This window comes from Coffea eugenioides, chromosome 11 (genome assembly GCF_003713205.1).
Source record: "Coffea eugenioides isolate CCC68of chromosome 11, Ceug_1.0, whole genome shotgun sequence".
Classification (NCBI taxonomy): domain Eukaryota; kingdom Viridiplantae; phylum Streptophyta; class Magnoliopsida; order Gentianales; family Rubiaceae; genus Coffea; species Coffea eugenioides.
The window spans coordinates 22,972,656-22,996,188 of NC_040045.1; the positions used below are offsets into that span (position 1 = coordinate 22,972,656).

The following is a 23,533-nucleotide window of genomic DNA, read 5'->3' on the forward strand; positions in this document are numbered from 1 at the left end:
ATGAAGAGGGCCAATGATCCAGACCACTAATAGGACATTATTGTAGATTCTAAGGAATAGCTCCTTACTATAACACTTATCTAGCTGTTTGTGTGGGTCACCATTGTTCATGTGAATAAAAGCAATAGCATGATAGAAAGGAATACCACTCACTTCCCATAACAGACATGTGCAGTGCCTTTTTTTTCAAATTAATAGCAAATTGGGCCCCATGTGGGCCATGAACTTGATAACCATCAATTGAATTGAAAATTGGCTTCCATTAACTTGCTAATTTAACCCTCTCTTTTACAATTTCCCTAATCAATGGGCCTGTGGGACCTTTGTACCTTTGTATTGCTAACTTTCTTATGTGAATCCTCTCCATCAGCATAATTCTAATTGACTCTAGCATTGATATAATAGACTATTCTTTTGCCTCCAAAATGTGTGCATTAAATGACGCATGCAAATTATTTACTAGCATATTAGATTTTGTGTAAGTAGGGAAGATAGCTTTGCACCAGTGTCTAGGAGGTGGAGCATTCTTGACCCACTATAAGGCCTCTTTATCATACTTTTCCAAGTCATCCATAGCTTTATTGTAATGTGGGACTGTTGTACTGCTAGCAATATTTCAAATTCTGTCCTTTAAGCCTTGTCTAGGATGTTTTTTTTTGAAGTTCTTATACATATGCTGCATGTAGTAGATATGTTCAGAGTTCGGAAGCATGCCAGAAAGTGCTCTATCCAACCCCTATAGCAAGAACAAACAAATGGATAACTGTGGCTTGCAAAAAAAAAAAAAACTAATAGTTATGATACAATAAATGGCATACCTTCTGCTGATCAGAAATAAATGTGTAGTGGAATTGATTGTTAATTTCTAAGTTACCCTTCAAAAGTGTCAAGAATCACCTCTACTGCTCAGTTGCTTTTTTTTTCCAATAGATAGGAGCCCTTAGTGTGGCAACCATTCAATCCTATTATTGGTCTACAACTATCATGAAATCCTTTCTTCATTGGCCTCAAACAACAATACAATTTCATGAATCTAGGATTCTCTCTAGGAGTTCTAAATGGAGAAAACATCACCTACATAATACCACTAGCATGAGTTTTCATTATCTCTTCACAATACTCCGAGATTTTTGAGTGTTGTGCTTTAGCAGAACCCCTTACCAGCTCAATTGCCTTTGCCTTTGCCTCAGTAGCAACCCATCTAGATACATCTACTTCGTAGTCTTTGTGCATTGATTGTCTTAACTTCCTAATTGGCATGTGAAGGTTTGTTCTTATCCTCTCAACATACCTATCAACCAACCATTTGGCATTTAAATTCCTATTTTTCCAAGCGTGATTGCAGTTCTCATGCATATCATTCATTGTTTTCACCACCAGATCATTTGTTCCAAGTGCCTTCTCTATCGAAGCAAAGACAAACCATTGATAGGGTTCTTTGTATTTGGCCCTCACTATCTTTGGCTCTTTTTTTTGGTCCATACTGGCTTTCCCAATCTGATACCATACTCTCTAACAGTAGCCTTGAATTGGGCTCTTGATTCAAATTTCATTCCCAACTCAAACTTGGGGTCAGCCTTGAACTGCTCCATGGAAAACTTGGATTCAGTGAATTTGTTTCTCTTGGTCACCAAATCAAGACAAGGAGACAAGGATGGCTAACAATATGGCCTTGCTCATCAAGCTTTTCAATCAAGACCCCAGATTTTCTCCTTTGCATGTCATTCTCAAGAGCTAATTCATGTGTAAATACTTCCACAATTTCTTCTTCTATTAAATGGTTACAGTACATCTCCATCACTATAAAAGTGTAGGCCCATTCACAAAACATATTGATATGCTGATCAGTACATAACTCCCTTAATCCATTTGATAGGTCTTTGTCTGGTTCAACTTAATAGTATATCAATGTTGCATCAGCATGACCTAGCTCCTCAACCATTTTGTTCAATTCACGAATAGACCTTCTCTCAACATTGCATATATCCACAATCTGTTTCCCTATCAACATAGCTAACTTACTGTCCCCAACTAATTCTACCCTCATGATGTATCCATATAATGAACCATTTGAACCTAGGTGCTGCAGTCAATGTGCAAAAAAATTTTTTTTTAATCAAATCAATTTACTATTCATGAGTTATCAGTAACTAGTCCAATTTAATAACCCTATATATGAACTACATTCCAATGTTATTGACTAAAAATGTTTACTTTAATCAACAACTACTAATACACAAATACACTATTATCTTAAACCTTGTTTCTTGGCCCATTTAAATAAAGACGTTAGGACCACATTTCTTGTCATTGCTGACAATAAAACCCCATTTTTAGGACCCAAAAACCTCACTTTTAATACCACCCGTACAGATTAATATTTGCAATCCTAAGCCCTAACCCACCCACAATGAACACCATACATCATGTCGTTCCCAACCCACTAAACAGATCTACATACGAATGACAAAAGAGATAGTTGTAAGAGCTTGAAGATCAACATGCTATACACCATGTACGATTCAATGAAATCATCCCTTCTTCTGATCCCCCAATTTATTATCGATGAACGTACATTTGAAGATTTCTTCTACATGCAAACACCTTCGATCCTTCAGGCAACTATATCTTGAATTTTTTGTGTTGAGCCGTTTGGGTTTTCATCGATGATTTTTTTGCGTAAGATATGGATTTTGGTAATGGACTTGCCATTTACCAGATAGTGAATCGTTTTACTCTATTTGGTGACTTATGCTGACAAAAACGCCCTCACTTATGCCTTGTGCCTTGCACATGTTGCTCTTTCTGTTGGACTTAATGACTCTAGTTCACAAAAGGGCCACAAATATATCATTTAATTAAATAGAGGGCCAAAAGCATTCATTTAATAGTTGGGGGGGCCAAAACTTGAACTTTTAAATAGTTCGAGGGCCATCTAGGCATTTTGCCTTATTTTATATCATGTACTAGTAAGGCCTGGCTGTGTGTACCCTAAAGTGTTCAAGGGTAACAAAATTTGAATGATTGTTTATAAGTTGAATGCCATGTGTAAATATATTATAAAGAGCATCTTAATGCATTGCTGGTTAATAAAGCGAAAAAAATCGTTGTAATAAAAAGCAAGTATTAACACATAAATAAAATAAAATAAAATAGATAGAAAAAGTGGTGGCAATTCCAGTTGGTTTATGTAGGTTTAACTGGCAATAAATAAAATAAGTGAAGTAAGTACTTGGAATAAAGTGATAGGCAGAGCAAAAATCTTGAGTAGTGAAAGTAATATTGCAAAAGGAAAAAAAAACATGCAAAAGAAAGTATATGTTACTATAGCAAGATATAAATGCATGGATTTGTTGGAATGAAAAGTAAGAAAAATTGTATTACCAAACGTGAGAAAACAAGCAAGTGAAGGAAGCTTTCTCTCTGCTATGTGAGAACGAGACGGAAATAAAACAAGAAAGAAATGAAACACAATAAAGGTTGGTAGTGTATGTAATGGTATGTACTATACTATTCAAGGTTAGTTTGTTGATAATAATTTCATCTAAAAAAGTAGTCTATGAAATTTAAACTAAGCTAGTACTTTGCCTTTCAATCTAATGGTTATAAATAGATGAAGTACAATTGATAATTCATCAAACGGTTGACTTTCTTGTGAAGGACAACGTAACTTGGAAGAAAAACGTAAGTATCTAATTTGGTTAGGTAATTAAGAAAAAGTTGAATAGTTGAAGAATGACTGTATTATTTGACTTGTGACTTATTACAAGCAAAGCAAAGGAAAAATAGAAGAACCAAGCAATCTGTAAGTTGGCTGTTGAATAATCTAATAATCCAATAAGTTTGGAAAAACATTTTTCTCTCCAAATTAGAACTAATAATAAATAAGCTTTATTGAATAATTTAATAATCTGACAGCATAGAAAATAAGAAAAAAAATGCAAATCTAATGGTTACCATGAAAACAAGCATTTTAATGAAATGAGATACACATATTTTTGTCATTTAGACATTAATGCAGTCGTTTGATTAAGAAAGGAAAACATTAATTGTAATAAAAAAACACATATTAAGGTATAAATGAATTAAAATAGAATTGATAACAAAAATATATGAACATAAAGTCAAATGCTACCAAATATTTTAATATGAACAAATTAAAATAAATTTGAAACATAAAAATGCACACTATATTAAGCAGCGGCAATAATCTTTTTATTTATGATAAGATGAAATTAGTTTTAAATAATCTTTTTCGTTACATTAACAAAATAACAAAATGTCAAAGAATATAATAATTTGAAAAAGTCCATGCAATTCGACGATTTTTAACAAATGCAACTTAATTTGTCAAATATAACTTTAAATGATAATTCATATTGAAATAAATATAAATATAACTTAAATAATAATAATGATAATAACATTGTAATCTGATTAAAACTTAAGTTAATTTGTCAAATATAAGTTGAAATGATCATGTAAATGACATTGCAATTGAATTATATCTCTCCAAATTTTAGAGTTTGAAAAGTCTTTTAAAAATATTTCAATCTTATGACCATAGGTAGAAGACCTTCCTCTCCTAGTCAACCTTATAAAACAATGCCAATTCCATAAGACAATGCCAAGTCCATAGAGAAAGCAAAAGAGAAAGCTCAAAATTCACCTATAGTGCCACGTGTCAACAAAGGGAGTTGCTTCAGTAACTTTGAACCTTTGCTTATCTTATAGTAAGATTTTATTCGTGTGTAGCATTTGTACTTTGAGTACAATAATTTAAAGTAATTGTAGACTAAATAATGTAGAAGGTACAATAATCAGACCGAATTGCACGAAATTTCAACGAGAACTGAAATGAAAGGGTTAATTGTATATTACTAGGGATGCAATTTTTTACACGACTTGAAAACACGACACGAATCTAACACGAAATTAATGGGTTTGGGTTGAGGTTTCGGGGGTTCGGGTCAGAATCGAGTTGAACCCGATGAACTCGAAAAAAAAAAATTGATTTTGGGTCAACCCGTGGGTGACCTGATATGACCCGTTTACGAATTAAAAATAATTTAATAAACATAAAATTATTTTATCTAACTAAACTAAGTTATTCTTTTTTTTTAAAGACATTAATTACTTAATCCTAAATGAATTTATTTAATTTGTATGAAGTTGAAATTATTATATTTGGACAAATAATATATTATATTATTTTTTACTTTTATACTGTTTTAATTTATTTTATATTTTGTTTGGAATAAAACACTTTTACGGTGTTTAATTTATTTTAGATTTGGTTTGAAATTATTTATTTAAATTTTTATTGCTTGATTATGTAATTAGTTTTGTGATAAATTGATTTTATTAGAAATTATAGTGATAAATTAATAAATTAAATTTCGGGCATTTCGGGTCGACCCGCGAACCCGAAATTTTTGGGTTCGTGTCAGGTATCTTGACCAGTTTCGGGTTGGCGGGTCATGTTCAGGTCAGCGGGGGTTTTTTTTTTTTAAATACCCGGGTCTCAACCCGACCCGCTAACCCGAATTCGACCCGATTGCCACCCCTACATATTACCAAACAGACCTTGTAAGCAACGGGAATATTTGTTAACTAGTCAAAAAAAATCTTCCTATATGTAAAGCATGAGGAGGAAGTTTGAGATTAAAATTTTATGTCATTTTTTGAATTTTTAATTTTATCCCTATAAAAAGTAAAGATTTAGTGAGAATAACTACTTAATTTAGTAACTTCTAACAACTTCCACACACAATAATTTCTATTTGTTTGTAACAAAAAGTAATAAGAAAAAAAAAACTTCTATTGAATTTAATAAAAAACTTAATATTTTTTTAAAATTTGCACACCTTTTTTCCTACTAGTAAATAATAAATATAGATAGCACTAGTTAAAGGGTTCTTAATTAGGTGTAAATTTTACAGAAAGGTAATGTATTAAAGCCTTAAACGTAGTAAATGGCAACGTATTTAAATGGAAAATTTGGTGTAAATTTCGTGCGCAAAACTAATTACAATTGTTAGAAAACCTTATTTGACTAATATAAAATAAAAGTTTAAGTACAAATCGAAAAAGGGATAATTTTAGAAACCTCGCTTGAGGTTTCTAGCAATTTCACTGACCTCCTTTTAGATTTTCAAAATTACACTGACTTCCTTTAGCAAAACTTGGAGCCCAATTGCTTACATCACATGGTGTGAAATTACTATCATTCCCATGACTTTATGTGTCATTAGAAGACTAAAATCTGATAAATAAGTCATTAGGGCACAAATTAAATCTTTTAAATTCATTAACGAACATAACTATTGGAATCATGCTAATCAAAAACCCTAACTGCAATTAAGGAAGTGGCACCAATTCATTCACCAATATGGCATCATTTTGTTGATTGACATTAGGGACAAGGACAATAAATTAGTCCTTTACAATTTTGAAAAAGGCATCAAGGAGAAGAAAGAAAATTAAGGAGAAACATGGAGAAGATGAAAGCTGTAGAAACCTGCAATTTTGGTTCCAATTGGTGAGGCAATGATGGTAGCATTCTAATTTTGTTGTTTTGAAGGAAAAAGAAAGGAGTACTGTAAATTGCAAAAAGAACAACAAAAAAGGTATGCAAGCTCTGTCATCTCTCAATGTAATATGATCAAATATGACATGTTACTTTCAAAACATTAAATTTTCAGAGTTCATCATGATTCACATTAAATCCCACATGTCAAAAACCATGAACTTAGTTGGTTGCTAAGCTAGAAGGCATGCAAAAAATCAACATCTATTGTGTTGATCATAGTTGTTGAATGACTTGATAATCTACAACTAGACAATATAGTTAGATAAATTGCCTATTCTGGTACATGTAGTTAGATAAGTTGTCTATTCTGCCAAATCTAGTTTTAGAAATCAAAGTTGTGCTTTTTTTTCTTCATTTATTGACTAAAAGTGTTTCATTATCACATAATCATGTTAATGATTGTTAGTACTTAACTATTAATGTGAATAATGTAGGATGGTGAACATTGGTAGTGCTTTATGACATAGTTGTGCATTACAAGGGAAGAAAAGTGAGGATTCCAAATGTTGATCCTAATGGCTACTTGTACATTAACTTGGCATATGATGTTGCCGAAAAGTATTAAGTGAAATACCTGGATATGTAAATACGATGATACATATGAGGCATGAAATTCCTGATTCCTTGATTACTTGCTCAAGCTTGAAGATGCCATAGCTTCTACACCTTCAATCTTAGCTTGCAAAATGGCTGCAATATATCACTCTTTTCCACCTTAAATGTTGATGCTTAAAGTGAAAATGTCATGTTTCATCATGCTGGTTGATAACTTTATAGGCTATTGCAAAGGCATTCAAATATAGCTGTTGCAAAAGAAACCAGTAGCTTTTTTTTTTTTTTTTCCTTTTTTGTACGAAAAGAAAGCAGTAGCTGTTGCTATAACTTTGAGCTTAAATGGTTAGATGCCACTTCTGACTCTTTTTCTTTATTTCACAAACATCCCCTCACTTCTACTATTTTATTTCTGGCTTTTATTAGTTTCCATTATTTTACTAATATTAACTTGTACGCCTTCAAAAAGGGCATTTGTGGGAACAAATTTCCTTCTTTCTTCTGAAATTACTTTTTTATGTTCACTTTTTCTGACATGGACTGATTTTCTTACCAAATTCCAAATCTAAAGGAAGGTCAGTGTAATTCTAAAAACTTTAGAGGAGCTTGGTGAAATTGTCAAAAATCTCAGGGAGGTTTCTAAGATTATCCTTGTCGAAAAGAAAAAGAAGAAGAAAGCATTACTCTATCCTACTCTATCCTAATTTAGGGGGAAAGGGAGCCTAAAGAGACTGTGGTAGGGACTAGTGGGTATACAGACCCAACTAGACCAAGAGAGTACTATGACACAACCCTTAGGCTTCGTTTGGGAGTGGAGGATTCGGACAGAAAAGAAAGGGAAAGAAGAGAAAGTTAGCTTTTCTTTCGTTTGTTAGTTTTTAGTAGGAAAGAAAAGAAGGGAAATGGAATGATTTAAGAGGATGAATAGTATGCAAAATTTTTCCTTCCAAATTGGAGAGAAATGGAGAGAAAGTTGGAGGAAGCTTATGAAAGTTTTTTAAAATACCCATTTTATCCTTAAAAATGTCTTGAACAAATATTTAATGACTTTCATATCCAAAATCATTCCACTAATTCTCAAAACTCCCAAACAACATAACAATCCCTTCTCTTCTCTTCTCTTCTTTCATAACTTAAGTTTTCCCTTCTTTTCTTTTCTATCCTAAACTCCCAAACTTAGCCTTAGATTTTTTTCGCTACAGGCGAGGGTTCCTCACCTACAGCCCAAAAAGGGACTTAAGTCCCTCCCTGGTGGCCACTGAGCCATTGACCCAGTGGTTGATTAGAGCAACTATACATTAGTGAGTCAATGGTTTGTTACTTATTGAAAGGTTTCCATCGGTGAATAATAAGGATAAATAAACGGAGAGGAAAGATGTGTTTAAAAACTTTGTAATATTTTATAGATTAACTCTTTATGCATTAATAGCATATAAATTAACTTTTTATGAACTAATAGTGTATTGAATTTTTCTTAGTAGTTTTACATGTATGCCACACGTGCATGATTTGAATTTCAAATTTGAATTCATATTAAATGCACATTTACTATTGAAATCATTAGTTTCATTTTGCATCCTTCAACTATCCTATAATTTCAACTTTGATTTCTAAATTTTAAATTGAGACACCCTAGTCTCTAAACTATAGTCCTTAAACTATACATCAATTCCAATTTTGATCCCTATATTCTAAATTAGATCACTTTAGTCCCTAAATTATAATACAATGCTTCATTTGGTTCCTAAACTCCTGCAATTCTTCTACACAGTCATGTATACATTGAACCAATGCCAGAGCCCCGGATGAAGCACAAGCTGAGAGCAACCCTGCTAGAGTTGATGCATTGGGTTTTACTTCTTCCAGCTTCATCAAACCCAGTAAATCTAATGCTTCATCTAGCAGGCCACCTTTAGCATATCCATCTGTGAGACAATTCCGCAAGACAACATCTCCTGCAGAAACGTTAGCAAACACCCTACTCCCAGAATCAATGCAGCCCATTTTACCATACATGGAAAATCAAAGCACTCATCACATTTAAATCCAAGCAAAAACCAAACTTTATGCAATATCCATGTAAGCACTCACCTGTCATAACGCAATTCAGTTCCCCAGCAACCAAGATAACACTCAAGATTGTGGTCTTGCCAACAATTTGACCACTGGTACATAACTGCCTAAACAAGTCTACAACCAAATAATTCTGAGATGCACAAAGATATCCTCCCATCAAAATGTTCCACGATATTAAGTCTCTCCTTCCTACAATTTCATCAAACAGTTTGCGGGCCTCCCCCATTCTCTGACAGGCACAGTAAAAATGCAAAAGCATATTCTTTACATTCAAAAATAGCTGAAACCCAGATTTCACAACAATTGAACGAACACCAAGGCCAGTCCAAGTGGCAAACTTTTTGCAACAAGATTTAAGAACTTAGACAAAAGTAAATTCATCAAGCACAATTTCTTGAGCCCTCAAGGAATTGAAAAGAACAAAAATCTATTTTTGATTCTCACTGATTGAATAGGCTCTCAGGATAGTATTAAACATATAAAGATTTGGTTTTTGTATATGTTTGAAAATGAAGCCTGCATAGTTTATATCTTGTATTGAACATGCAAGAAGCTTGCCAAGTGTGAATGGTAATTGATCAAGACCAATCTAATGATGTGAGGGACGTTTTAAACGATTTTCCCAAAAAAAAAAAAAAGGTTGAAGGCTTTGAAATTGAAGAGAATTGACAAAATAAATCTAAAATTAACTTCAGTCACCCCCTCTTTCTTTTAGAAAATGACCTTCTTGAGAGTGACTCCATTTAATTGTGGAAATTGCATAGGTCAGACATTCTTTCAATGGATTTTATTTTTTTAGTGCGAGAGAAACCGGAAAACAAGGGAAGTTAGAAATAGGGGAATTCGAACCCTATCCCTACAAACTCGAGAAAACTTTTAGAGTTTTATCTGTCTTCATTTAGCTAATCCCTATGATTTGTGATAAAAGTTCATACTAAGCATCTTTCAAGTGTGATTATCACAAAATATCTATTAATTCATGCAAGTGTTCAAATATATTAACATAGGGAGCAAAGCTTAACTAAAAGTTCATGCTATAACTAGAGTTGCATAAATAGATTTTTATTGTTTAAATACTACTTTAAAAAAATGATTGTCAACACTATAACTTTCAAAGTTATAAACAACTCTTTCAAATCTATCGTTGTTTTATTCCTTATTTAAAACTTTTAGGCGTATAAATTTACAGATACTTTCCCTTATTATTGTCATGCTACCATGATCCATACTACTTATAACTGAAGAAAAACAATTAATTGTAGAAGAATAGAAAAAGAAAAATAATCTCACAATATACATTTCAGATGTGACGTCTAGCAAAAATGTTGGGTTCATTTAAAGACAAATTATCATCTGCAACTTTTCAATCAACTTGAGAGCATGCTTGAGCATGTTGGCACAAAAATTCAACGCTTACGCGAGAAAGTTGGAAGCAATGATTAATTACAACAACTAATTCTTGCAACGGTAAACCAATTTCTTTATTTCCTCGAAAATGAAGAAAAGGAAACCTTTTTTTTTTGGTGTGGCAACATTGTCAAAGACAAAGAAAAAAGTGCACAAAAGTACAAAGAATGCAAGATTTATGGGAAATCTTATCACGGGAAATTTTAGCATCCGGTCCTACACAATAATAATAATATCTTTTTCTTCCTCGTATTCTACATATCTTGAGGAAGATTTCCAGCCGCAGTAAGTTATTCAGCATAATCAATTCAGTGCTTGACATGGTCAATAACAGTAACAGATGTTGCAGGAGATGTTAAAGTTGCATACCAAACTTTTTGACATTTAATCTTCAATATTAATGTTGGCTTCAGTACAAGGAATTTTTTTTTTTAATAATTCAGTTAAAGGACTTAAAAGTGTATTTGTACTTACACCATGGTCCATTCTTTAGCAACTACGAGATAAACTTGTTCAAACTAAGTCTAATATATACTAATAATTAACATGGCGAAACAATAATTATTTGTAGACTGAAAATTTTGTGAGATGACACATTTTTTGGATTGTGATTTTTCGCAAAAATTTTTTTACTTTTTTCGTAAACGTATTCATATACATCAAATCGTTATAATACATTTTCTGTAAAAATTCCTAAAAATAGCAATCAAAACGGAAAGATTTCAAACTAGTCAGGGTTATAAACATTCTAGGCTCGATTTCTGTGAAGGTTGAACCCAGAGGAATAAGAAATTCTAAACTCAAATTCCCCTATCTTCTTCTCGTTTCTTAAATCCCATCATTCCCTTGTCGGAAAAAATATTTTTAAAAGAAAGAGTTCCGTTTTTGTGTATATGTTGCTGGAATAATTATCTAATTGTCATTTTTGTGAGTGATGCTAATGAGCAAAAAAGAAAAAGCCTTTAGCAAACTCATGTTTTGTCTAGGTTTTGTAATAAAACTCTTAATTTCCATTGGAAAAATAAAAAGATAAACATGCAGTATGGGCAAAAATTACTCATCCTAACGCCAGAATAGACTGTTAACATGTTTTTCAACGATATACATATACATATACTGTGTGTGTGTGTGTGTTGTGGGGGTGGGGGGGGTTAGCTCTGACAAAATGATCTACTAATAAAAAGGGATAATGACATGTTTCATCCCTCACATTTCACAAAAATATTCTTTTCGTCCCTCACTTTTAAAATGAAGCAATTTCATTCCTGACATTTAAAAATTAAAGCTATTACATCCCTGAACCTAATTTTCAATCTGAATCAAACCATCCAATAATCCAATAATAAATTTCGGAGATAGAATTGATAGGTCATTCGGTCAATTTCATCATATTCACATGACATTTATCAAACCAAAAAAAATAATATTATTATAACATAAAGGCCATTATTTGTTTTGGAATAGTCGGGTTTTTCTTTTGGGTAAATCTTTTCATGCACCGTTAGTATATTCGCTTGCGAGTCTAAATGTGTATCATAAATACAAAATTTGGTGTTTAAATTTAAATTGAAATGATATGGTAGGTACATAAAACTATCAGTGTATACAATGACAATGTAGGAATTCAAGTTGAGTTATATTCAAGTTGAGTTAACCAAGTGATCTACCAATTATACCTCCAAAATTTGTAATCAGGTTGATAGGTGGTTTGATTCAGATTGAAAATTGGGTTCAAGGATGTAATAGTTTTAATTTTTAAATGTCAGGGACGAAATTGCTTCATTTTAAAAGTGAGGGACGAAAAGAATATTTTTGTGAAATGTAAGGGATGAAACATGTCATTTTCCCTAATAAAAATCAGTAACAAGGAGAATATTCCTTAAAACAAGGCAAATGAGTCTTACAAACTAGATTAATCTCGGTAGGCTAGCATGATGCCTTTGGTTGAAACAAAATTTTCTTACATCAATGGCGAATATTTGCTAGAACTGCTAATACCTTTCTTGGAAGACTATTTGATGCTTTGAATTTGCCATTCACATTTATATTTGTAATTTTGTAGAAGATTTCCAATATTCAAGCCAGTAGAGGTCAAGACTCAGGTACAAAGTACCATAACCAAGACAGCAACACCTACAAATTACAATGCACCTTGCGATTTTAACATCTTGCTTCCCAAACCCAGTAATTGGCTAAACACCTTCCCCAAAAAAAAAAAAAAAAAAGTTATTGGTTAAATAAAGCATTGTTATTGGCGCATGTTAGTCAAAGTCCCGGAATCAGATTAATGTGCGCTTATCAACCGTTCAGCTGATCTTTCCCATGCAAGCACATTTTCCCGTGATTAAGCCAACCACCCTTGCGAAATCTTTACAGAACTTCACTGAATTACTTCACTGAATAAGGAAAATTAGACCTCATTTAACAGTTCACGTAGACTTTGTGGTCACCAAATAATCATAATTATCGTTGTGATATCAGATGACAACAGTTACCTAGTGAATTTCTTAGAAAAGATTTTTTAACGCGTGTCTATTACTATTCGTACGTCTGTATCACACCCATTCTATTAATATTATGATTCTCTCTTACATTTATATTTTTCTTATTTAAATCTATTTTTTTTATATAAAATTAACATCTAAACACCATCATAACGTGCTTATTATATTCATTAGATGAACTTTCCTTAGAATTCCATTATCTTCACCTTACTTTTCCCTATATTTTCTTATCCCAATAGTAATTACATTAACCTAATTTACGACTCCACCTATGGACCATATGATACAAGTAAAACCTCATAGCATAAGGGAGACAAAAAAAATAACGTTGGATAATGCAAATTATACTAGCACAATTACCTGGCAAATCGAGAACAAAAAACAAGGGGGACCTTTGTCTTTTACTCAATAACCAACCATGAATATTGAGCAACATAAATGGAATGAATTTTTTTCATCCTAATAATTTTTTCCCTCGATAATATTAAGGTAATAAACTTTGAATAGTTTCTCAATGTAAAAATGGATTTTAGTGTTCCTAAAGCAATACCCGTCACAGTTTTGTTTACATCAATGCAACAACACATAATAGAAATCCTCAAGGGTCAACCTCATAAATTTTATTCCGAAATTTACCTATGGAGAGTGATTTTTTATTTAATCTTATTAATAGTTTACCGTTACCTTCCCGTTAATAATTATTATGTTTTTTCTACTACCAAACCATTTAAATATAATTTTGGTGGCACAGGTGGATAATGGGTAAAAAAAAAAAAAAAAGACAACGATCCCTCATTTGACGGACGTTACCAAGATAGACGGTGAAGGCACTTCTTCTGTTGGATCCGAATTGAGCCCCAAATTAACGGCGTCAGAATCGGAGAGTGTTACCACGGGACCCACATGGAAACGGCTAGTGGTCTGACGTGGAGGACATTCTGACACGTCATCAGTCATACGACAAAATAGTAAGTACGATCCTACTAACTCCTCAGTCCTAACTAGGGCTGCAAACGAATCGAGCCGCTCGCGAGCGGCTGCAAACGAATCGAGCCGCTCGCGAGCGGCTCGAGTCAAGCTCGAGTCGAGCTCGATGTTAATCGAACTCGAGTCGAGCTCGAGCCGGCTCGAGTCAAACTCGAGCTCGAGCTCGAGCTCAGAATATTAAGCTCGTTAGCTCGCGAGCCGGCTCGCGAGCTTGGGTATATATATATATATTTTTTATTTTTATTTTTATTTAATAATAAAATTACTTATATTATATATATTTTTTTTATTTTTATAAATTACGTATATGTCCTTAATATTTTATTATTTATTAAGAAAAAAAATATTATTTATTTTATTTTTTTTTTTAAATTAAATATATTTTTTATTTTTATTCGAGCTCGAGCTCGGCTCGACTTGATTCGAGTCGAGCTCGAGCTCGAAATTTGCCGGCTCGTCGAGCTCGAGCTTGGTAAAATTTAGTCGAGGCTCGGCTCGATTAGCTCAAAGCTCGACTCGGCTCGGCTCGTTTGCAACCCTAGTCCTAACTAACGATTTATTTTCCAACGAATTTAATATTACCAGAACTCGCCACGTAGGATAAAACGCATCACTTCCACGCGTTCCTCGTTGGCTACAGCGTTTTCCACTTTTTCTGGTCGTTCCATTAAATGCCCTTTGCCTCTGTTTCCGGCAAAATGTTTTGACGGTAGGGCAAAATCTGTAATTTTATTTAAAATATGAGATTACTTTTGGTATAAGGCGCACTAAGCCAAAATAGGGCGGCTCCTGGCCCGTTACCAGCTGTCCATTTCTTCAAGCTTTTTCTGGTTGGATGGATTTTGCTTTTACTATTTTTATGTAGGTTTATGAATTTTGGGTAAAGCTTATGATTTTCAAAAAGCAGTAATAATAATGTGAGAAAAGGTGACCATCTTTCTATTTCAAAAGTCATTTTCTAACTTGGTGCTTTGGCCCTGTTATTGCTTTCTTTCTTTTTGGTGTTAGTCCCACTTTGCCCCTACGTTCTCAAATAAATATAATTGTGTTGCAAAAGTTTTTTCTATTTGTATTTTAACAGGAAAAAGGAAATGGAGATTTGAACTCAAGGTCTCTAATTTTTCGAGTCTCAATAATTACCATTAAATCTTTTAAATATATTTTTTAGATAACTATAAGCAGATTTTCGAACCTTTTTTTCAAGATACAGACGCATTTATCAATAAAGATGTCATGATAAAATACTATCAAAAAAAAAATCTCAAACAACAACCATCCAAACAGAGCAATATATACATATGTATTCAAAAATAATCCGTGCAGATTCACTTTTGTCACGATTTTGTTACTTTATCACTCTTTGAAGGCATTAAGATTTGATTAGGTTGCTTTATTCATGTTCTAGCTTGAAAGCTTCAAAGGGGGATAAAGGAACAAAAAATGGATGTAAAAGTGGAAAAAAGACAAGTCATTCCATTTGTTTTAACCCATCTTTTCTGGCAGACAATTGATATATTCTTTCTATACTATTTGTCTCCTCTTTACTCTTAGTATCGTAGTGATTAAGAGAATAACTTTAATCAATCTTTGCTTAGAAGTCTCTCGATTCAATGAGTCACTGATGGTTATTATTCCAATTTTAACTTAGTGAAATCCTTAAAAGTATGCAATACATCCAAGGTTATGCCTTTAGTTTGTAACTCGGTTTGACAACAAAGTGCAACCTAATTTGTAAGGTGCTTTACTTGTAATTGATAATAAATCATGGATTCGAATCATCAAGGATAAGTCGAGAACCACTGTTAATTCTGTTTGGTGTGCACAATTATTTAGTGGATATAATACGAACTTCTAATACATCATCAGTTATAAAAATATGCATGATTCTCGATTTTCCACATAGATGTCCAAGGGAAAATATTCGTTTTAATTTCAAAGATGATATAATAAAACAAAAAGGCGACAAGAAAGACTTATTATGATAAGTGATTAGATTTAATTCACTCATGAGAGCTCACTCTAATGCCTAATGGCACACACAACATGACTACACAGTTCCTAAAGCAAAAGACTAGTAATTAGTGGTTCAATTTACTATTACTCACTAAATTCTAGTTAACTTTTTTTAATCATTGTGTATTTATTTGTTTATTTATTTAGTCGTAAATACTAAATACTAACCAAACAAGGATGAAATCCTTCTCACTTAAGTATAGCTTTTTCACGTAACAATATGAATTCATATTATTCTACCCAGCATAAGAACAGCATAAGAACCTATATGCAATATATGTACACGTACAAACATAACAAATGGGTCTATTTAGTTAGACACTTGTTAAGATGTGGTTCAGGTGTTAAATTTTTAAAAAATAAAATTAATTAGAAAAAGTGGTTAAATATAAAGAATAATTATTATTATTGTTATGTACATTCACACAGTAAGCTAAGTGTGATTTAAGTATGCTAACGACGGTCTATTGGACATTCATTACAAAAATCCATCTAAAAAGTATTGAAACATTTCACGTAAACTTATTGAAATTTGTCTCACCACAAAAGTTTTTAGAAAAATCAATGTTTCATAAAAACATGTGCGACTATGATTTATTGCCACAAAATCACTTTTTAACTTCCTCTATTTCAACTAAAAATTAATTAGAAAAATTTTTAAAATGAACATCTTTTGCAATGTGGCATACGTAGATAAAAAGATAATTAAAGAATAAAAATAATAAAAAAATATGTTTGTGATGTCAAAATATCTTTCTTTCAAGTAACTCTAAATCCAAATGCATGTCCATTTGTTTGTCCAACTTATGAATTGATTTTTGCCAAGTACACAGTAGTTAGTAAGTCCCAAACCAAAAAAATTAGCAAAGCACTTTTCACTAAATAAATAATACTAATGTAAAATACTACTAAAACATCTCTATTTTCTCAACTGAAATTTTGTCTATGCTTTTGAACAGTTCACAAGTATCACCTTTCAGTCTCAGCACCCAATAAAATCACCCGCTCTTGTCTCCCATGTCATTAGCCTTGTCACTCTTCTCTTTCTCTTCACTTCCATAGAGATTGAGACTCTGTTTTCACTCCTTTTCAGTCACTCTTCATATCATCTCGTCTCTCTCACATTTGCTTCCTCAGTACGACTCTTTTACACACACATCACACACTGAACACCCCAAGAAACACCTGGAACGATTTCGCTTATACAGACAAACTGATCACAGAAAAGCTCTTTATATATATGAAAAAAAGGACAAAAGAATGGTGAATTTTCATCTGGGATTTTTTGCATTAACCACCTTCATTGTTTTGGTTTGTGGGGCTTCGAAAAACCTTCCGATTCTTTCATTTGATGAAGGGTACTCTCAGCTTTTTGGTGATGATAATCTTATGGTCGTTAAAGATGGAAAATCAGTTCATCTTACTTTAGATGAAAGAACAGGTCAATTCTTCTTAATTGTTTTATTGGATTTCTAAGAAATGGTTCTTTGGCTTTCCTTTGACCTTTTTCCCCCTTTGTTGCACTGGTTTGTTGTGATTACAGGTTCTGGATTTGTGTCACAAGACATTTATTCACAGGGATTCTTCAGTGCTTCTATTAAGCTTCCAGCAGATTACACGGCTGGCGTTGTTGTAGCATTTTATGTAAGTTTTTCCTTGATCAAGCTGAAGAATCCCACATAACCTTGTGATCAAGGGTACAACTTTAGAGACTCACCCTCTTAGACTCTCGTCATGGTTCATCCTTCTCATTCTTATAAAGAAAATAAAATAAAAAGAAGCCCAGATTGGATTTTCTTGATCATATTTTCTCCATGGAGTTTCTTGATTTTCATAATTTTACTGAAAATTTTTTAATTTTTGGGATTATAAATGGAAAAACCGTTCAAAACGTCCCTCACACTTTGTAAAATAACTTTTTTCATCCCTCACTTTTAAAAATGTAATTTTACGTCCCTTACAAATTTACATTGGTCAAATTTGATCCCTACTTAGTTTCCGACTAGTTTTTGGTCGGAATTCACCACGTGCCTTGCACGTGATCATACTCTAAGGGCAAAATTGTCAAATGAAATTTTATATAATTCCCTCACATTTCATAAAATAAATTTTTTCGTCCCTTATATTTCATAAAATGAATTTTTTCATCTTTCACATTTTTCAAAATGAATTTTTTCATCTTTTATTGATCATGTGTGTGAATAATATTTTTTCAATTCATATATTTATTTATTTGATTTCACCTAAACAATACGAATAGCATGTGAAATCAAATAGAGATATATTATATACTATTCGTACTGCTTAAGTGAAATCAAATAGATATATACATGAGTTTAAAAAAATTGTTAGTTTTTCGCTTATATTCATTTTCTTTTACTCGAAATTTGAAAATAAAAAAAATATTTAATCCTAAATATTATCGAGTGTTTATATCGAATTAAATTTGGATAGAAAAGTAAACAAAAGAAATGTATGACAAAAAGAAATAAGCGATTGGCACTTTCAAATTTTAAAACAATCACAAGACAAGTAATTCAAGTGTTGGTTTTAAAAATGTCGAATAGAAATTTCAGATTTAAACTGAAATTTATTAGCACAATTATAGAATTCAAGTTAGGATCCATTAATTAGATGACCTTATTATACATCTCAATAAATAAATTATTACCAAAAGAGAAAGGTCACAAATATTGAATAGGTTCAAATGGTGAAATCATATAAATATATATATGGGTTTCAAACAAAATTATTAGTTTTAAACCCCTATATATATTTATTGAATTGCATGTGTACAACTACAATTAGCATGTTTAGATGAAATCCAATAGAGATAAATTAAATGTTATTCATACTGTTCAGATAAAATCAAATAGATATATACGTGGGTTTATAGAAAAAAAGCTATTCGTACAAATGATCAATGAGGGATAAAAAAAATTCATTTTGAAAAATGTGAGAGATGGAAAAATTCATTTTTTGAAATGTGAGAAACGAAACAATTCATTTTGTAAAATGTTAGGGTCGAAAAAATTTATTTTGTGAAATGTGAGGGACTATGAATCAGATTATGTAAAAATTTGATTTGACAATTTTGTCCTTAAAAAATGATCACATGCAACTCATGTGGTGGATTCCGGTCAAAAACTACTTGAAAACCTAAGTAGGGACCAAATTTGGTTAATGTGAATTTGTAAGGGACGTAAAATTACACTTTTAAAAGTGAGGGACGAAAAAAGTCATCTTGTAAAATGTGAGAACACGTTTTGAACGATTTTTCCATTTTAAATTATATGCAATTTTTTTTTTCCAAAGAGGCAAGGTCTTTTTCTAATTTTCCTTTTGGGTTAATCACATTTTGTCCCCTTAAAGAATACCCAATTTTCAGTTTACCCCATAACATTTAATTTTGCTCACTTAACCCCCTTCAGGACAAAATTACCCTTGCATTATTTTGACTTTTCATTTACCTTGTTTTCCTTTCTTTTATTTCTTTTTCTCTTTCTTCTTTATTTAATTCTTCCTCTTTCCCACAAAAATCTTCGCCTTAATGATTGAAATTAAAAAAGAAGAATTGCAGAGATCTATCTTCTCATTAAATGATTAAAAAAGATATTCAAATCACTTTTCTAAAATACAATTTTTTTTAGCCTTTCAATTCTTTTAATTTTGGATTTTCCTCTTTCCTTTCTAGTTTCTAATTTTATTCTCAAGAAAATATCATAAGATGAAATTGTTTTCCTTTCTTTTATTTCTTTTTCTCTTTCTTCTCTCTTTCATCCTTTCCAATAGAAATTCCATTTCAACGAAAATTTTTGTTTTGAGTTTGTAATTGCAAATTTCTAGGTGAAGGTTTTAAAGGCATCAAAAATTAATTTTTTGATTTTTTGTATGATGCCACGTGTCACAAATTTCAATTGATGATTATTAATCAGGTCACAATTTCATCTTAAGATATTTTCTTGGGAATAAAATGAGAAACTAGAAAGGAAAGTGGAAAACCCAAAATTAAAAGAATTGAAAGGCTAAAAAAATTGTATTTTAAGAAAGTGATTTGAATATTTTTTTAATCATTTAATGAGAAGATAGATCTCTGCAATTTCTCTTTTTTAATTTCAATCATTAAGGTAAAAATTTTTGTGAGAAAGAGGAATAAAGAAGAAAGCAAAAAAGAAATAAAAGAAAGAAAAACAAGGTAAATGAAAAGTCAAAATAATGCAAGGGCAATTTTGTCCTAAAGGGGGTTAAGTGAGCAAAATTAAAAGTTATGGGGTAAACTGAAAAATAGGGTATTCTTTAAGGAATAAAATGTGATTAACTCTTTCCTTTTTAATGCTAGAATTGTGTTTATTTTGGTGGATGACAGATGTCAAATGGTGACATGTTTCAAAAGAACCATGATGAGGTGGATTTTGAGTTCTTGGGGAACGTAAGGGGTAAAGACTGGAGGATGCAGACAAATATTTATGGAAATGGTAGCACAAACGCTGGCAGAGAAGAAAGATATGGGCTTTGGTTTGATCCTTCGGAAGATTTCCATCAGTACAGTATCCTCTGGACTGAGAATCAGATTATGTAAGAATCCCAAAATCTAAGATTCCTGCATTATTTGTTTCCTTCTTGTCCTCTGAATTTTGCTATTTTTGGTTGCATACTTTGCTCTGTAACAGCTTTTACTTGACTGATTCTTTGATGGAGGCGTTCTATGTGCACTGATGTTCTGATTTTACTGTTTTTGGGGTTTCTGCTGTGATGTCTCAATCTATATTTATAGCCTTTCCTTTCTTGGAAATGCTATGGGGATCCATTCCATGTTTATTTCCTGTTCTGAAGATGTTATGATAAGTCTTAATTTGACCATATTTCTTATTTTCGTTACCAAGAATAGTAAATGAGAAGTAATGATCCTCCTGTAAAGGAATTTTATGCTCTCTGTTATCAATACTTAATTGTATGCAGTTACTGAGTCAGCAACCTGATCAAAGTGAGAATGACAATTATGTAACCATAAGTTTCCCATCTGTACTTGAATATTGTTGATCTGCATTTGGGATCCTATATTGTGGAGTTTTTAGTATTCTTACCGATATTATATTTTCACTTGATGACTACACTATGTCACGAACAGAATAATTTCACTATTATGGCTGTTTTGCGAACAAAATTGTCTGTTTTTTGTTGGAGGATTCTAGCAGTTATTTCTTGTATTTTTGGAATACTATCCTGATTTTCCATTGTTTTTACATATTTGCACGCCCTGTACCATGCAATGCAATTTGCAGATTTCAAGGTTTTCTTCCCTTTTCCTAGTAGTTTCATGTTTTACTTGCTTATTTAAGAGCTTTTTGGACATATTGAGGTCAACAGAAGTGGTATTATATGGCCAATACAGCTTGTCTTCAAGAAAAATTCAAATAAAATCAGAAACATCCCCAGATACATTACAGAGAAGTTTTTACCGTGCACCAGGCACTTAAATTTTTTTTTTTTTAACTCTTGCCCCACATCAAAGATGAGCCTGCAGCTGCAAGCAAGCAATGAGACCACGCTTGTTGGATTTGGTCTGGCTAATGTACATTTATGGTGTCTTTTCATCAAGACTTTGATCCTGTTTTGCTTGTTTTGGTATCTCATTTTCTTTTGTTGCAGCTTTTATGTTGATAATGTCCCCATAAGAGAGTTCAAAAGGACAGCAACAATGGGTGGGGACTTCCCTTCCAAGCCTATGTCATTGTATGCAACAATATGGGATGGTTCCGATTGGGCTACAAATGGAGGAAAATTCAGAATCAATTACAAATATGCCCCATACATTGCAAAATTCTCCGACCTCGTGCTCCATGGCTGTGCAGTTGATCCTACTGAGCAGGCAACAAAGTGTGACATTGCTCCAAAACATGATTCAATCCCTACTGGTATCACACCTGAACAAAGAATTAGAATGCAGAACTTCAGGAAGAAGCATATGCAATACTCATACTGCTACGACCGTGCTCGATATACGGTCCCTCCAGCTGAATGTGTCCTAGATGCTAAGGAAGCCGAGGGCCTCCGTGCATTCGACCCCGTTACTTTCGGAGGAGTTCACCGTCACCGGGGCAAGCGACACCACCGGAGCAGATCATCATCATCAAGTCAGGGAGAGGCATCCTCTACATAAGAATGAATGTGTTGTGGATGTTGTTATATCCTATATTTGTACTGTCACACCTTCTTTTCTGAGTCTTGATTAATGTTCTTTCCCTGTGCATACCACCCCCAAAAACCAAAAAAAAAGAAAAGAAAAGGATGAGAAGATAAAATGAGAAGTCCACAGATTGTTTTACAGAGGGTGATAAGATTTTTATACTAGCCATTGATCATCAAGGGGTATGTATATATTTCATACCTTGAGGTTCCCAGCCATGTACTTGTTGATGTATTATTGTCTTCAGCTATGTATTGTAATTCCCATTGTCTTATGTTCCAATAAACATATTTAATAGATGGAGTTGTTATTATATAGAAACTTGTGGTGGGGTTAATGCCTTGATGGGGTATAGGATTCCAATTTTTAAAGGGGTATTGTTTATGGGGAAAAAAAATGATATGTATCCATGAAAGTACAGTAGAATGTTTGTATTATAAGCATGATTCTTTGTGTATGATAATCCAAAATATGAAAAGCCCATTTGGTCTGTTTAGCCATTGAATTCTAGACTCTGTCATATGCTCTGAGGACAATTTTTCTGATGTGGTAAATATTGGAATCCGATGAATCAGGGATTGTGACAGCTGAAGCTGCGGAGACAAATGGTAAGTGCCTTGGGAAAAGTTTCACAAAGGGACGGTTAACTGAACTTTTGGAAATTGCACTTCCGTCCTTCAACTTCAAAATGCTGCAACTTGGTCCTTACTCGGGTGCATGCGATCCATCCATTACCTCTTTGGTCCTTACCGCATGAAAAATTTTGCACTCTCAGGTGCATGCGCCGTCTATTACCTCTTGATTTTAGATATTCCCTAATATAATTTTACGATTTAGGTCTCTCTAACAAGTGTTTATTGAACACTCGTTAACATACATTTCAGATATTAAATTTTTAGAAAATTAAAATTAATTAGAAAAAATGTATAAATGCAAGGGAATTAATTAGAAAAGATATATAAATAAAAAAAAGATAGTAATTGTTAACGTGTGTATATATAATAAGATTGAATAAAATATAAATGTGTTAAGTATTGCTTATTAAACATTTATTAGAAAAATCCTTACTTTTTAAATAGTTAAACTTGAAACCCCCCCCCCCCCCCCCCCCCTCTCTTTTCTTCCCCCAACCAATGCACATTTTGCACCCATAGCCATTAGACAAACTATTGAAGACATTCTAAAAATATTTGGTACCATGAATGTAATAATGGA

The 23,533-nt window shown here is 32.5% G+C and overlaps 2 protein-coding genes across 2 annotated transcripts; one reads left to right on the plus strand and one right to left on the minus strand.

Moving 5' to 3' along the window:
- Positions 1-1,894: 1,894 nt before the first annotated feature.
- On the minus strand, positions 1,895-9,446 carry LOC113752070 (pentatricopeptide repeat-containing protein At1g26900, mitochondrial-like). Its single transcript, XM_027296209.1, has 3 exons — positions 9,236-9,446; positions 8,933-9,099; positions 1,895-2,083 (listed from the first exon to the last, which is right to left on the minus strand). The coding sequence occupies exons 1-3, from the start codon at positions 9,444-9,446 to the stop codon at positions 1,895-1,897; spliced, it is 567 nt and encodes a 188-aa protein (XP_027152010.1).
- A 7,870-nt stretch (positions 9,447-17,316) lies between these two features.
- Positions 17,317-22,417, plus strand: LOC113752011 (probable xyloglucan endotransglucosylase/hydrolase protein 28). The gene is made up of 4 exons (XM_027296153.1): positions 17,317-17,572; positions 17,675-17,775; positions 20,498-20,706; positions 21,781-22,417. Exons 1-4 carry the CDS (start codon positions 17,392-17,394, stop codon positions 22,289-22,291), a joined length of 1,002 nt encoding a protein of 333 aa, XP_027151954.1. The 5' UTR covers positions 17,317-17,391; the 3' UTR covers positions 22,292-22,417.
- Positions 22,418-23,533: the final 1,116 nt, after the last annotated feature.